The sequence below is a fragment of the Ipomoea nil genome, unplaced genomic scaffold (assembly GCF_001879475.1).
Source record: "Ipomoea nil cultivar Tokyo-kokei standard unplaced genomic scaffold, Asagao_1.1 scaffold2159, whole genome shotgun sequence".
Lineage (NCBI taxonomy): Eukaryota > Viridiplantae > Streptophyta > Magnoliopsida > Solanales > Convolvulaceae > Ipomoea > Ipomoea nil.
Window position 1 is genome coordinate 693,981 of NW_017618587.1, and position 13,661 is coordinate 707,641.

A 13,661-nucleotide genomic window follows, 5' to 3' on the forward strand; every position below is an offset into this window, starting at 1 on the left:
CGTAATTTTTATCATTCTAAATACTTTGGGGATGTGAGAGCTCTTGGGTTAGGAAAGTATTTAAAGTGGCCCAACCTCATATGTCAAACATTTTCTTTACTCCATATATAATCAAGGTGAGTCAAGGTTGACACAAGAAAGAAGAGAAAACGTTTTTTCTTTGTCTGTATTCCCCTAAAATTATCCGCCGCTCCATATAGATAACAAGAGTGCTAAACAGCCTCGAAAGATAGATTTTTTATTTATTTATTTTTCTTCCAAAGCTGGGTGCAAAATTTCAACAGATGCACCTGCAACTCCACCACAATGGAATCTTTGGGCCTTTGAATTCGCACTGGCACCATGACATTCGCTCTTTTTCTTCACCTACTCGTGACTGAGAAAGGGTGAGCGTTTTTCTCCGGTTTTCACTAGCCCCAAATCCATATATCACGTTTCTTTTTTTTTTTTTCTTTGTTTTACTGTTGGTTATAGCCATCCAGTCTTTGTTCATGGTGGCATTCATACATCAAATCTGCGGCTTGGTTGGCAAAGGTTTCTGGTGAGAACTGCTCATTTCAGTTGGTGGGTATTGCCGCCTTGCCGGTATTGCAGCTCATTGTGGCTCCGGATTAGGTAATTTCAAGAACAGTCTTTTATCAATTTGCTGTAATGCATTCTATGCTGTTTCTTTGATGGAGAATTTTGTCGGAAATGGGTTCGTATTATTATAGTTTTTGGAGTGTAGTAAAATAGTAATTGCTACTGTTTGGTTACTGGGTTATTTTCACCGATTGAGTTTGCTGTTATCTACTTATCTGGAGTTTCTAGGGTTGACAGGAGTTCCATTTTGTGTTCAGGAAAAAAAAATTAAGAGAAAAGATTGCCTATGACTGATTGGAGACATTTTACTGCATTGATCTGATGTTGGTATTGATAATTTAAGGACTCAGATTCTCTGGCATTAATTAGATATTCTGATTGTTCAAAAGAGGAATGCATTTAATTTGGAACCTAGGTTATTAGTGGTTGGATTGAAATGGATGCTTGGATTGCAGCCGTTGCTGCTGGTGCTGTCTATTTTGCTCAGCACTGGAAAGATCTGTTGAAGGGTAAAGCGAATTCTGGGGATTCTCCTCATCGGAGTCCTAGAATTTCGAAACACAATTCATTGCCGAATATTCATCAAGCCCTGGATAAGGATTGTACTTCCCCAGGAATGATGTTGAGAAAGGGTTCAGCTGAAGATGTGTCTAGGGCAAGGGAATTGGGCCGCGAAGATACTGTGGCTGAAGTGGCTTCTACAAATGGTTTATTCATCGGGAATCTGGGGATATTGGATTATCCTCATAGTTCTGATAATGCGTCTTCTTGTTCAAATTCCTTAGTTGGGTCCAAGTGTGACAAAAAAGTTCAAGAGTGCCGGGAAGGAGCTTGGGTAGGTGGTGACATCAATGAGGTTGTAGATGATTTATCGGTTCACCCTAATACAATACAAATGGGATTTCCTCATGGTCTTCCCAGCAGGAGACACCGTCTTAGAAGTAGAAAAACTACTAGACATATCTTGAATCCTTCAATTTTTCTTGAAAGTCCAGTGGCTCAGTTTTCCTCGGAACAAATAGAACGGGAGTATATTTTCGGTTCTGTTCCTTTACAACCAACACCAAGGGCATTTCTGGTTACTGATGGAAGTGTAATTATTAGCAGAAATAGCGGTGATTCTTTTGGTATGCCGGTTAGAACTGAGCTGGATAAACTGCAAAAGAGTGTTATTCCACAAGGGGAGACAAGTATATCCGGAGTTCCTAAACTACCAAATGTTGAGCCCTCGGAAGTCCAGAGAAAAGCCAGTGCTAGTAAAAAGGATCAAGGCAGGATATGTTGCAATTCCAGCAGAAGCACACACAGTAAACACCGTCGGTCCAAAGGTAGTAACTTCAGAAAATGATTAATTTTTGTGTGCTGCTTCAACAGTTGTGTATGGGGGCGGGGATGCTGGCAGTGTTGCAAAAATCCCGCCTAGGCACTGACCCTGCCCCCTAGCGTATCACCATAATCGGTGGTTTAGGCCGCCTAGGCCTCCTAGGAACCGACTAGGCCGCCTAGTCAGCCGATTAGCTATTGTTATCTTCTTTTTTAAATAGGTTATTTCCCTCAAAACGACATCGTTTTGAGTAAAATTACCCTGAATTGTTCAAACTCTAGATTTTTTTAGGTTAATATTTAATATTTTAGTATTAACTATTAAAGTATCAAATAGTTTATAATTATCAAGTCTTAAAAACTTGAAGCATTTTAAACAAATTTTTAAAAAATAAAAAAATACACGGGCCGCCTAGGCGCCAAAACGCCCGAGGAGCGCCTAGCGATTTTTTCAACCATGGATGCTGATACATCTTAAACAAGAATTTGGTTGCATAGTATTATGTTCTTATTTCCTTTATAGCATTAGCTTATTCGCACAATGTGAATTTGTTGTGCTTCATGTGGTTTTAGCTCGTGGATTAACTTTCTGTGTGATTCAGGGTCATCTGATGAAGCCTTTCTTCTCTCTCTCGGGGCATCGGTTGGCTTTTTCATTTCTTTCTTGTTATATAAGAAGGAAAGAGACGAATTGAATAACATATTGAAGCAGAAAGATAATTTGGTTCAAGATCTACAAGACGAACTTGAAATGAAGGATTCATTAACCGTGAAAGAACTTGCCACGGAGGACTACGAGTCAGAATATACGCGAATTGATGTTTCTACCAATGAGGCCTTGTATTCACTTGCTCCTCAACAGAATCTGAACGACAGTTCAGAATATTGTGTTGAAGAATATCACAGCCCGCACACAGAAGAGGAGGAATCTAGGAGTCAAATTGAAGCAGAGCTCGAGGCAGAACTGGAGAGACTAGAACAAAGTATGACTTCAACTAAATTGGCGGGGAAATTAACAGAACTAGTTGAGGTAAGAACATTTTTTGGTAAATAAAAACTGACTTTTGATACTAAAAGTAGAGACCACTGGTATAAATTAAGATTGGACTAGGGTCACTTAATTGGGCTATAATGCACATGGGCCAAACCAAAGATTGAATCCAGCCAATTAGCTAGTCTAACCCATGGCCTTATAAACTCATATGTTCTCTCTTCTCCAGTGTGTTTCTGGAAAAGGGCGTGATATTTATTTAGGAAACGGAACAGTTGTTTCTCCATCTTTATTTTCCTTATTTTGTTTTTCTATTTGGGAAGTGACTCACCGAGTTTATCGAAAACTTCACAGCTTGACCCGGACTTCATTCCAGATTTAGCAGAGGGGGAGTTACGGGATGATGATGTCTTTGATAGAACGGAACCCCTAAATTATGCAGATCGGGATGAAAGTACCAACCCCACTCCTTACTCTGCTAACTACAGTGTCTCACCTAGAGAACTAAGTTTGCGGCTATACGAGGTCATTAATTCACAGCTGGAAGAACGCAACAGGGAGCTCGAGACAGAAGTTGAAAATCTCCAGAGGAAGGCTCGCTACATGGAAGTAGTGCTCACTAATTCTTGCCGAGAATTCTCTAACAGCGAGGCAGGGTCTTCTTCTGCTCAAGGGAGTCCGGTCACTAGAGATGAAGTCGACTGTGTGGTCATGAATTTAGCGGGAGAGGCTCTTGATGCATACAATGACGGTTATGATGAACTCTCGAAAATAATTGAGTCAGAAGAAGACGAGATGGCATCAGGGGCCGGGAAGATCCAACGTCAGGAACTTGTGCAGCCTCTCAGGAACTTGTGCAGCCTCGTGATCATGATCTATATCAGTTTCATAATGGTACGCTGATTGATGAGAACGAGGATCGCGATGAAGTGGAAAAGCTTTTGATAGAGCAGATTGTTGAGAAAGTTAGGAAAGGCAATCCTGCAGTTTTTAGTGCTCAGAAAGCATTGTTTTACCTTGATGAACAATGAACATTGACATTAGCTAAACCAGAAAATGAACACAGAAAAGAAAAAGGTATAGAAGTTTAACTTGTCATACTGAGTCTTTCTATTGCGGTTTCCATCTCTTGCGCGGTTTTTTGTCCCGTGCACAACTTCGAGTAGTGGTTGCGAGTTTTCTTTCAGTTTGTAGTACAAACTTAGTCATTGAGTTATATGCACGACCATCTTTAACCCTCAAGTTATGCACAAAATGATAATTTTAGTCCTTTGACACTATTTCTGTCACTTAATAAGATGGTTTATTTGATCGCTCATAGACAAAAATTGTCACTTTATTCCTGATTTACGTGTTAAAGATGATTACACATAAAATTCATAAATTAAGTCTGAACCACGAATATAACTAGAGTTTCAAAAGTGCAAAAATTATTTTAAAATGTTTAATTGTTTAGTGTTGGGTACAAATAGATTTTGATTTAAAAGAGAAAAAAAATGTCAATATTTCAAAGAGGAGAGAGAAATAAAAGCGCGCCTATTTCGGTTATGCAGAGCAAGTATTTCGGGCTTTCCGGGATCGCTTTTGGTAATTTTTTTTTATCGATTTTGTTTTTTCGCACGGTGGCCGTGATTGGATTTCATCCAAACCACTCTCATCGGACAATCGCCGCTGAGCAATGCGCGGCCGGCGAAGAGGAGGGTTTGCCCGGTGAATTTTCACGCCATTTTTGCATGTGCCGGCTGCCCGGTTCTCTTCGCTCCTTTCCACAATCATTCTTCGGTATGCGACTCTTTCATTTTCCTTTCTTCTAGGTCCGATGCTTTTTCTCCTTTATAATTGAAGATTTGCTATTTCTCTATCAAAATTTAGGTTGAGCTTTGTGCCCAATTGATTATGGAATCCATTTCTGTAAAGCAATAATTTCCTGTGTGATATGTCAACAGAACTATGGTGATTAAGTAGAAGCATAAAATTTATAAGCTATTTAAACTAAATGACATTTCTGTGCTACCAAAATATCAAATGTTCATCGATATGCTCAGTTTAAGCTCGTTTATGTTTGCTTAATTAAATAATCAAACGATCCTATGATAGTTCTTGTTGTAATGTGAATGTAAATTATGCTAAGATGCCTAGATTATGATTGGTAATACTGCTCATTCTGGCAATGATAGAAGCTAAATGTGGCTTTTTCTTGAGGCTGAGATTATGCATATCTGAATAAGACTGCATAATGGAATTATACTTTAGCATACTAATGTTGTATATTTCTTCATTTTATCAAAGGTGCCAGTTAATGTAAGGTTTTACCAAGTGAAAATGAATGGATTGGGTACAGCTAAGTAACCACACCAACCTCGGCATGAGATCTGAACAGTGGAAATTTGCAGACGCCTTCTCATTGTCCCTTGAATGAGTAGTTGAATTCTTCAATTCTCTTATAGTTCTTCTCCCGGCTTTGTGATTTTAATTAATCATCTAATGATGTAGTAGTTCATTCCCAGTCACAGTCAAGAGTTTCCTTGATTCTCCTAGCTCAAGCTCCAGAAATTTATTCATTATGGAATCAACAACGGAGAGTTCTAAAGATGCACCGTATAGGATTCCATCCTCTGTGTTTGCTCTAGATACGCCTACAAATCGTGCAGAATGGAGCATGACCTCCAATGAGTCATTATTCAGTATCCAAATAGGAAGGAGCTTTACCAGGGATGAATTCCTTTGGGAAGAACTAGGCTCACCTGGTGTAGATTCTGTGCCCAGCCCTGCAAGCAATCCCATTCCTACCCAGTTTGCGGGAAATGAAGTGGTAACTGATGGAAAAGGTCATGAGGTAGGAAAGCATGATACCTGGGAAGGGGTCGTAAGGGAAAACGAAGATCAAAATAACCAAAAATCCAATGCTGTGGTGCACATTTCTCATGACTCTGCAGACAGTATGGCCAGTGAAAAATCATTTGCATTCCCAATGTAAGTAGTTGTGTTTAGTTCCTTCCACCTCATATCATTAAACAGATTCACCTGCCTACTTTGAGTGATGCAACTTCATGCTCTGTCTGTAGAATGTGCATATAATATGAACTTCTCTGCATCATTGTAGAATCTTTTTATCTTTCCCCCCCTCATAGCCTCTGAATGAGAACATGATTAATCAGTTTGAATGAAATGAAGATTGACAGGACAAGGAGATAAAGACAGTCCAGATTGCATTGGTTGTGGATTAAGCCAAGAGCAGCGGCCAATGTCAGAAACACAGCCAATCCAGGAGAAGGAGCCATTAAAATCGTCAGAGTCAGAGAACCAAGAAGCGGAGGCACAGCCAGCGCAAACAACTTGGTTTTCTTGGTTCTCCTGTTGCACTTCTGTTCTTAGGAAGTAGAGAGAGTTCACCTAAACAGGTTTTTGTTTACCGTGTCAAGTGCTAAACACAAAACTCTGTAATTGGTGAAACATTACATTACAAGGTTCAGAAGTGCTCCTTATTATTAGAAGACAAACATAAACATACTATCCTGTACATTGGTTATCTGGAATAGCAGGAATATATTATATGGTGAAGACCACTTTACTGGGATTTTTACTAGTTTTAAGAATGTGAAACAACAGGGACAACTTTCAACTTTCAAGTAATAATACCATAATAACCTTAAAATTACGTGCATGTATAAATATATTATGTACTTGCACTTAATCGTTTATTTGTCTTTAGTTTATTTACAGACACATAAACAATTAACTGCAGACATATAATTTTTGGATTAAGGTCGCAATGCAAGATGAACTCGGTCCATTGTATAACAATTGACGAATTTCCTTATTAGATATGGTGAGTTTTTTTTTTGTCAGACCACGTGGTGTCCTTAGCATGTCCTAACTGTAAGAGACATCTAAGTCCGTATCATATTCAAACTAATCTTCGTTTGCACCGGTCCGACCTAATTAAGAGGTAAAATGCTGGTCAAATTAATTTTTACATACGAGAGGAGGTTCGAACTCCTGACCTATTTTAAAGGACAAGAGTGCATGGTCACTCGAACTGGTTATTAGATATGATCAGTTTGATCCTTCATAACATTGATCCACTGGGTCTATTGTTTAAATTATTAGACTAATTGGGCTTACCAATTTTAACTATGGATAGTATAGGTAAGAATTAACAAAGGAAAAAAAGAAAGTTTCAAAACATCGTGCGAACTGCGAAGCCCACAGCAGCAAAAGTTCCCAATTGGCGCCCAATCTCACCTGCAAATAATTTCCCTCAAAAACTGACGAAATTTCCCGCCGTAACAGTATCATTTCAAACTCCAAAACCTTAAAATAAAAAGAGCAATCTTGAGATATTCTCTCTGGTTCTTCCCCTCAGAGTCTTCACACTTGACATTGCTCGAGTTTTCGGCATTGAGGGTTCTAAAAAAATCAAGAAGAGATGGAAAGATCGGTGACTCCAGATGCGATATCGGCCATACTAGCAAACCCGTCGCCGGATTCTGGGTCGGACCTCCCGGAGTTAATTGTTCAAGTAGTAGATCTCAAACAAGCTGGGAACCGATACATGTGAGTTTCTTTATTGTATGATTTTCTCTCGCGTTGAGCTTCACTCTGATAAGTTTATTTATCCAAAAATGTGATTTTTGCTTATTTCAACATGTTCAGTCAGACCCATAGGTTTGTTTTATTGTTGGTTTTGTTTTCCTGAGTAGGCACGAATGTAGAAACGAAATCTTTGTTGAGCACACTCTTCAACATGCTATGTGAATCTGTGCTTTGAAGATTATACAAAGAATGAGTTCAAAGTTGTTAGATTTGCAAAATGTAGTGGCTATGGTTAAATTATAAGAAAATCTTTGATTACTTGTAGGTTCACAGCTAATGATGGGAAGATGAAGCTTAAGGCAATTCTACAATCCAGCTTATCATCTGAAGTCATCTCTGGTTCTATTCAGAATCTGGGTCTAGTTCGGATTCTTGATTATACTCTTAATGACATCCCAATGAAGAATGAAAAGTTAGAATCTTTGAAACTTATGTTACGAAAAGTTATTTTGTGTTTATTTTTGAAGGCTTAGAATTTGCTTATTGAGTTAATTTCGTTTTTAGGTACCTGATTGTGACAAAATGTGATGCTGTATCTTCTCCGCTTGAGGCAGAGTACAAGACAGGTGTGAAAACTGAAGAGAATGGGATAGTATTGAGGCCAAAGCAAGAATTTGTAGCCAAATCAGCTGCTCAAATTGTACATGAACAGAATGGAAAGTAGGTTTTCTTATCTTTGTTTTCCTCGTGATTGTGACTTTTAGAAAGATTATAATTCTAATTTTTTTAAAGTTTTGCATTAGGTAGGTTAGGATTTTGCTACTTTGCTTATAACATGTTCTAATGTTGTTGATGTTGATTGATACCAGCATTGTGCCACCTGCCAGACTGGCAATGACCCGGAGAATTCATCCACTTGTTTCCTTGAATCCTTATCAAGGAATCTGGACCATAAAGGTTCGTGTAACTAGCAAAGGAAACATGCGGTTTTACAAGAATGCTAGGGGAGAAGGCTGTGTCTTCAATGTTGAATTAGCAGATCAGGATGTAAGTGACATTCTAGTAATCTTAAAGGTCTTATTGAATTTAGTATTTTATTAGTAGCTGTGTAATAAACTAATCAGCCTGGTTACATACAGGGCACAGAAATACAGGCCACAATGTTCAACCAGGCTGCGAGGAAGTTTTATGACAAGTTTGAATTGGGGAAGGTTTATTACATTTCAAAGGGAACTTTGAGAGTTGCTAACAAGCAGTTCAAGACAGTGCAAAATGATTACGAAATGACCCTGAATGAGAACTCTGAGGTAGAAGAGGCTATAAATGAAGCTGCTTTTGTTCCTGAAACAAAATTCAATTTTGTTGCAATTGATGAACTGGGTTCATATGTAAATGGTCGGGAGCTAGTTGGTGAGAAGATTTTGCCTTTTCCATCAATTTTGTTTCCACTCATTCCTCTCGCTCCTTTTTTATGAACATGCTTTACTGTGGTGTCTTGTAGATGTTATTGGCGTGGTTCAAAATGTATCTTCTACAATGAGTATCAGGAGGAAGAGTAACAATGAGATGATTCCAAAGCGTGACATAACCATTGCAGATGAAACGTATGATTCCTTTTTAACACTTTCGGTTTTAATTCTTGCTTCCTTTGCAATATTGACCCGGGAACATGTGACATAACCTTTCAGGAAAAAGACTGTTGTGGTGTCTCTTTGGAGTGATCTAGCCACCAATGTAGGTCAAGAGCTTCTAGATATGGCTGATAAATCTCCAGTAGTTGCAATCAGATCAGTTAAAGTTGGAGATTTCCAAGGTAGTTTATTTCTCGTGATTCATGGCTTGCCAAGTTGCCAGTCTAAAAATCAAACCTTTTTTTGATAATGCTCTAAAACTTCTTGTTACAGGTTTATCTTTATCTGCAATTACTAGAAGTACTGTACTGGTGAACCCGGATATGCCTGAAGCCAAGAAATTGAGATCTTGGTATAGATATTCTCCATAAGATGTCTTAATTTCTACTTCTTTTTGCAAGTCTGTTCATCTTTATTTTTTGCAGGTATGATTGTGAAGGGAAAGAAACCTCATTGACTTCGGTTGGCTCTGGTTTGAGCTCCTCTGCCAAAGGCGTATTGTGGTCCATGTACTCGGATAGAGTATCCCTACTTCATATAACCAGTAACCCAAACCTGGGTGAGGACAAGGTATCCTCCCAAATCTTTGGGACATAACCTAGTATGATTTCCTGAGACTCTTGTTTATTATTATTCCTCTAAATTGGAACCACTTTGCTTGCAGCCTGTGTTTTTCAGTATAAAGGCAAATATTAGCTTCATTAAACCTGAACAAGCGATGTGGTATAGAGCGTGTAAAACGTGTAACAAGAAAGTGACTGAGGCCATTGGATCTGGGTACTGGTGTGAAGGTTGCCAGAAGAATGACACAGATTGTAGCTTGAGGTTTCTAACTTCTAAATTGATAAACCGATCTCTTGCCATACATGTTTTCAAAACTCTAACTTTACCCTGTGTGTTCCAAACACCAGATATATAGTTGCCATGAGGGTGTCTGATACAAGTGGCGAGGCTTGGCTCTCTGTCTTCAATGAACAAGCAGAAAAAATAATTGGATGCTCTGCAGATGAGCTTGACAGGCTGAGATCTCAGGTAAACAAATTGCATTCTTGACCAAAACACCCTAAGGCTAGTATATTCTGCAATTGCTAATGAAATTTCTGTCATTTTTTTTGGCTAGGATGGAGATAGTAGTGCTTACCAAATGAAATTGAAGGAAGCAACATGGGTTCCTTATCTTTTCCGGGTCAGCGTTACCCCTCAAGAGTACAATAACGAAAAGAGGCAAAGGATAACAGTCAGAGCGGCGGCTCCAGTTGATTTTGCAGCTGAATCCAGATACTTTCTGGAAGAAATGGCTAAGATGAACATCTGTGTATAACTGGCTTTTGTAAATTAAAACAATCAGAGTATTTTCTTTCACTAAATCTAGATTATTGGTTCCTTTGCTGATCAGATCTGTTAGATTTGCATTTTGCAGTCCAATCCTATTCCTATCCATTAAACAATGCTAAATAAAACTGGAAAAAAGGCAGATTCTTTAAAACTGTAATTGTTCAAGAACTGCAATTCGAAGTCCTAAGTCTTATGTGTGTTTGGACTTTAAGATCATTGAGGCAATTCTATCTAGTAGTCCAGATGCTCCCTTATCTCCTACTGACAGTGGGTTAGTCCACTCCTGAAACTGGCGAACACTGCCTGGGAAGTCCGTGAACAGTCCATCCACGCCAATCTGGTTTATCCAGAAATCGAACTCTTTGTATGGATCTTGGCTGAAGTTGAAGTGCAAGAATTTGTGCTCATTTCGAAACGTGTATGGGTGAACCTGGGTTGCAATGTAAATTAAGGTTCATACCTCAAATTTTAGCACTTTTAACATAAAGAAAGTTGGGATACCTGCAGGTTAAGGGCATGTGCTCGGGCAACAAGATCAGTAGGCGGCTGGAGGTAGTTGTTCGACACAGAAACTACGGTATCCTTCCATGGCCCAATCCCGACCACATAGTCCTTGATGAAGTTAAGGTATTTGTCTGAAGTGATTTCTGAATATGTCTGGCATTATACATATTTATCAAAAGGGTTAAACTTCAGCTCTACATGAGAGTTCCAAAGACGAGTGAATAAAGTTTCTGTATCTATAGTTCTATACCTGATTTGTGTCTTCTGTTAATATTGTGACATCATCAATCAGAAAGACCTTAGGCAGGTCAGTTATATTAGATATATAAATAAGAGATGTCGGGGCGAAAGACTGAATGAATGCAGGCTGTTTCAGCCATTGTTTCGACATATAAGAACCTTCGTATCCATACTTTCTCAGCGTCTCAACAAACTTGTCTTCAAACTTCTTACCACCTGGCCATTTAACCTGTCGGAAAGCTCTAAGGTTAGTTTGCCTGCAAATTATGCATTTTCTTCCAAAACCCATTTTTCTTATACATTAAATGCAGCAAGAAGGAATGAAGAACTCACATGTTGATTAACAAAAACCGGGTTTTTAATTTCTGGGTATATTCCAACAACTCTAGGGGCATCAAGTGCAATCGAGAGGTACTCCTCGAAAGTAATGATAGGAAACTGTCCTGCATGGTATTCGAGGATATAGGGAAAGAATTATAGCAGCATACAAGAATAACCATCTTTCATGCTCGAGTTAACAGGGAAGGGAATGGTAGAAGTGTATAGTACTAACCATTATATTGTTGATCTCGGAACGAATATCTTTGTATTGTCCCGAGGGTCTGCAATTCCTTCAGTGTGAAATCAACTGCATATGATGAAATTCCTATAAAGGTTGCAGCTTTCAAGATTATAAAGTGTAGATTCAATAAATACCAGTGAAATAGCCTGTCATGTTCACCCCCTGAACCTCATAGCTCCTCTTTCGATCTGCAAACTCCTTATGCTTGGCAATATCAGTTGTGTCATCGAGTTTCACGTCGTGATGGCATATTAGAACACCGTCTTTTGTTGCTAAAATATCTGTTTCAATGAAGTCAGCACCTTCTTCGATAGCCCTCTGCAAGAGACTTAAGTTTCAGGGACACAGAATAGATGAACAACTAACAGTTCCTTTGAATTAGCTAAAATTCTATTGCTTTTTAGTTTTTACCATGTATGCAGCAGCAGTTTCTTCAGGAATTTCTCCATTTGAACCCCGATGAGCAATGTTATATGGGCGAAAGGTTTGTAAAGGATGTTTATTTCGGTCGTTTCTCCTGCTAGGAAGTGGGTAGAGAGGCCTGGCAGAGCACCCAACAAATAGTAACAGAAGAACAAAGCGGGCAAGACCTGCCATATGCAATGAGAACAAGAAACTATGTCATTCTAATATAAAAATTACATACAATACATTATTTTCAGTATTTCTTGTAAATCTAAGCACAAGTATATACAAAAGTATACTAAAACACTTTAGCTTCATTAAAACACCAGAAGACACATGCTTAATGTGCATATGATGTTTTTACAGTTTGATCACATCAAAGATAGCATTGGAAACTATGTTGTTTCATGTGAATATGATGTTTTTTGGGAGCAACCCAACCAAGTTGGTTAGATAGTTACGCAGCCACCTAGGCTGGTTTACCTCCTTAAAAGATTCTTTGCCATCTAAGGTCACAAAGTGGGCCAGTGCACACCATGATGTTTTTTTTAAAGCAACCCCAATCAAGTTGGTTAGATAATTACGCAACCACCTAAGCTAGTTTACCTCCTTAAAGATTCTTTGTCATCTAAGGTCACAAAGTGGGCCAGTACACACCCTCGAACAGTGACTACAGGTTTTCACATCCTTAAAAAAATGATGATTTGGCACTATGATCACAACAACATTCTTGTACTTTTACCAACAACATAAAAGACATTCTTATATCAAAACCAGGACAGAAATCAACAATGCAGTCTTTTATCCAAAATAAATGCATTCTTTAATCTTTATGCTCAAGAACATTCATTCCCATTCCAGAAAACAAGCAAAAGTGTTCTGCTATCAACTGAAAAGAGCCATCCAATTGAGTATGCATAGAGGGATCAATACACAGTAAAACTCAGCTGAAAACAAACATCTAATTATCAAACACTTATCACCAAAACCTTAAGAATTTCACCGAAATGCAAGTGATTCAGAAACAAAATTAATTAATACAATAAAAAGAAGAAAAATAATTTAGAATTGTGATGTGGGTATGAAAGCTCACTCTGAAACGCCGCCATAAAGATTGAACCTTTCTGTTGTAGTGAAGGCCTTTTCCTCTCCTTTTTAATTAATGAAGGAGAAGAGAATCACAGTGAAATATGCAGTTGTGTTCCCGCTTTAGTAGCTGCGGATCCCATGTAGTTCCAGGAATATTCTTTATTTCAAATTTGTTTAGTACTATATAAATCTAACTATCACCGGCGTCACAGGTCAGTAAATAACAAACTCCTGATCTTGGGAGACTCAAAGTCATTCAAAGATAAGATTTTTTTCGGATATTTTAAGATTTAAGTATATCAATACATAAACCACATATGCATTATCTTTTCCTTTTTAGTTTATTTTTTATTTTTTTCAAGTTGAGATTGAATTATTGATATCAATATATCATCTCTATTTGCAGCTTTCAGTAGAAGCCAACTCATGTATGGCTAAATTCAACATTTTCGGCTCGTGGACT

At 38.3% G+C, this 13,661-nt stretch overlaps 4 protein-coding genes across 9 annotated transcripts; 3 read left to right on the top strand and 1 right to left on the bottom strand.

The window, feature by feature from the left end:
* Positions 1-143: 143 nt before the first annotated feature.
* LOC109149848 lies at positions 144-4,165 on the top strand. 5 transcript variants are annotated; one of them, XM_019297864.1, is made up of 4 exons: positions 144-1,379; positions 1,425-1,910; positions 2,508-2,935; positions 3,251-4,165. In XM_019297864.1, the coding sequence occupies exons 1-4, from the start codon at positions 1,019-1,021 to the stop codon at positions 3,797-3,799; spliced, it is 1,824 nt and encodes a 607-aa protein (XP_019153409.1). In that variant the 5' UTR covers positions 144-1,018; the 3' UTR covers positions 3,800-4,165. The 5 variants fall into 5 exon arrangements, with proteins under 5 accessions (XP_019153409.1, XP_019153408.1, XP_019153405.1 ...); XM_019297863.1 differs by having other exon boundaries at positions 144-1,361; positions 1,392-1,910; XM_019297860.1 differs by having other exon boundaries at positions 144-615; positions 840-1,910.
* A 310-nt stretch (positions 4,166-4,475) lies between these two features.
* Positions 4,476-6,374, top strand: LOC109149701. Its single transcript, XM_019297628.1, has 3 exons — positions 4,476-4,678; positions 5,186-5,869; positions 6,071-6,374. The coding sequence occupies exons 2-3, from the start codon at positions 5,460-5,462 to the stop codon at positions 6,276-6,278; spliced, it is 618 nt and encodes a 205-aa protein (XP_019153173.1). The 5' UTR covers positions 4,476-4,678; positions 5,186-5,459; the 3' UTR covers positions 6,279-6,374.
* LOC109149699 (glycerophosphodiester phosphodiesterase GDPD6) lies at positions 6,363-13,603 on the bottom strand. Of its 2 annotated transcripts, XM_019297627.1 has the most exons (9): positions 13,203-13,603; positions 12,116-12,294; positions 11,839-12,022; positions 11,696-11,770; positions 11,476-11,585; positions 11,153-11,371; positions 10,900-11,055; positions 10,568-10,828; positions 6,363-6,374 (listed from the first exon to the last, which is right to left on the bottom strand). In XM_019297627.1, exons 1-8 carry the CDS (start codon positions 13,216-13,218, stop codon positions 10,589-10,591), a joined length of 1,179 nt encoding a protein of 392 aa, XP_019153172.1. In that variant the 5' UTR covers positions 13,219-13,603; the 3' UTR covers positions 6,363-6,374; positions 10,568-10,588. The 2 variants fall into 2 exon arrangements, with proteins under 2 accessions (XP_019153172.1, XP_019153171.1); XM_019297626.1 differs by lacking the exon at positions 6,363-6,374 and having other exon boundaries at positions 10,382-10,828.
* On the top strand, positions 7,208-10,458 carry LOC109149698 (replication protein A 70 kDa DNA-binding subunit B). Its single transcript, XM_019297625.1, has 12 exons — positions 7,208-7,453; positions 7,758-7,904; positions 7,997-8,152; positions 8,302-8,479; positions 8,572-8,842; positions 8,934-9,036; positions 9,121-9,245; positions 9,337-9,415; positions 9,489-9,633; positions 9,728-9,888; positions 9,975-10,095; positions 10,184-10,458. The coding sequence occupies exons 1-12, from the start codon at positions 7,326-7,328 to the stop codon at positions 10,382-10,384; spliced, it is 1,815 nt and encodes a 604-aa protein (XP_019153170.1). The 5' UTR covers positions 7,208-7,325; the 3' UTR covers positions 10,385-10,458.
* Positions 13,604-13,661: the final 58 nt, after the last annotated feature.

Excerpts from the sequence above, each read along its gene's own strand:
- LOC109149848 (XM_019297859.1), top strand. The coding sequence starts at position 1,019 with ATGGATGCTTGGATTGCAGCCGTTGCTGCTGGTGCTGTCTATTTTGCT. Across the intron at positions 1,911-2,507 it reads TAAACACCGTCGGTCCAAAG|GGTCATCTGATGAAGCCTTT; the intron begins GTAGTAACTTCA and ends TGTGTGATTCAG. Across the intron at positions 2,936-3,250 it reads AATTAACAGAACTAGTTGAG|CTTGACCCGGACTTCATTCC; the intron begins GTAAGAACATTT and ends AAAACTTCACAG.
- LOC109149699 (XM_019297627.1), bottom strand. Across the intron at positions 12,023-12,115 it reads AAACTGCTGCTGCATACATG|AGGGCTATCGAAGAAGGTGC; the intron begins GTAAAAACTAAA and ends AGTCTCTTGCAG. Across the intron at positions 11,056-11,152 it reads TAACAGAAGACACAAATCAG|ACATATTCAGAAATCACTTC; the intron begins GTATAGAACTAT and ends GTATAATGCCAG.
- LOC109149701 (XM_019297628.1), top strand. The coding sequence starts at position 5,460 with ATGGAATCAACAACGGAGAGTTCTAAAGATGCACCGTATAGGATTCCA. Across the intron at positions 5,870-6,070 it reads AAATCATTTGCATTCCCAAT|ATTGACAGGACAAGGAGATA; the intron begins GTAAGTAGTTGT and ends AATGAAATGAAG.
- LOC109149698 (XM_019297625.1), top strand. The coding sequence starts at position 7,326 with ATGGAAAGATCGGTGACTCCAGATGCGATATCGGCCATACTAGCAAAC. Across the intron at positions 8,480-8,571 it reads TTGAATTAGCAGATCAGGAT|GGCACAGAAATACAGGCCAC; the intron begins GTAAGTGACATT and ends GGTTACATACAG. Across the intron at positions 9,634-9,727 it reads CAAACCTGGGTGAGGACAAG|CCTGTGTTTTTCAGTATAAA; the intron begins GTATCCTCCCAA and ends CTTTGCTTGCAG.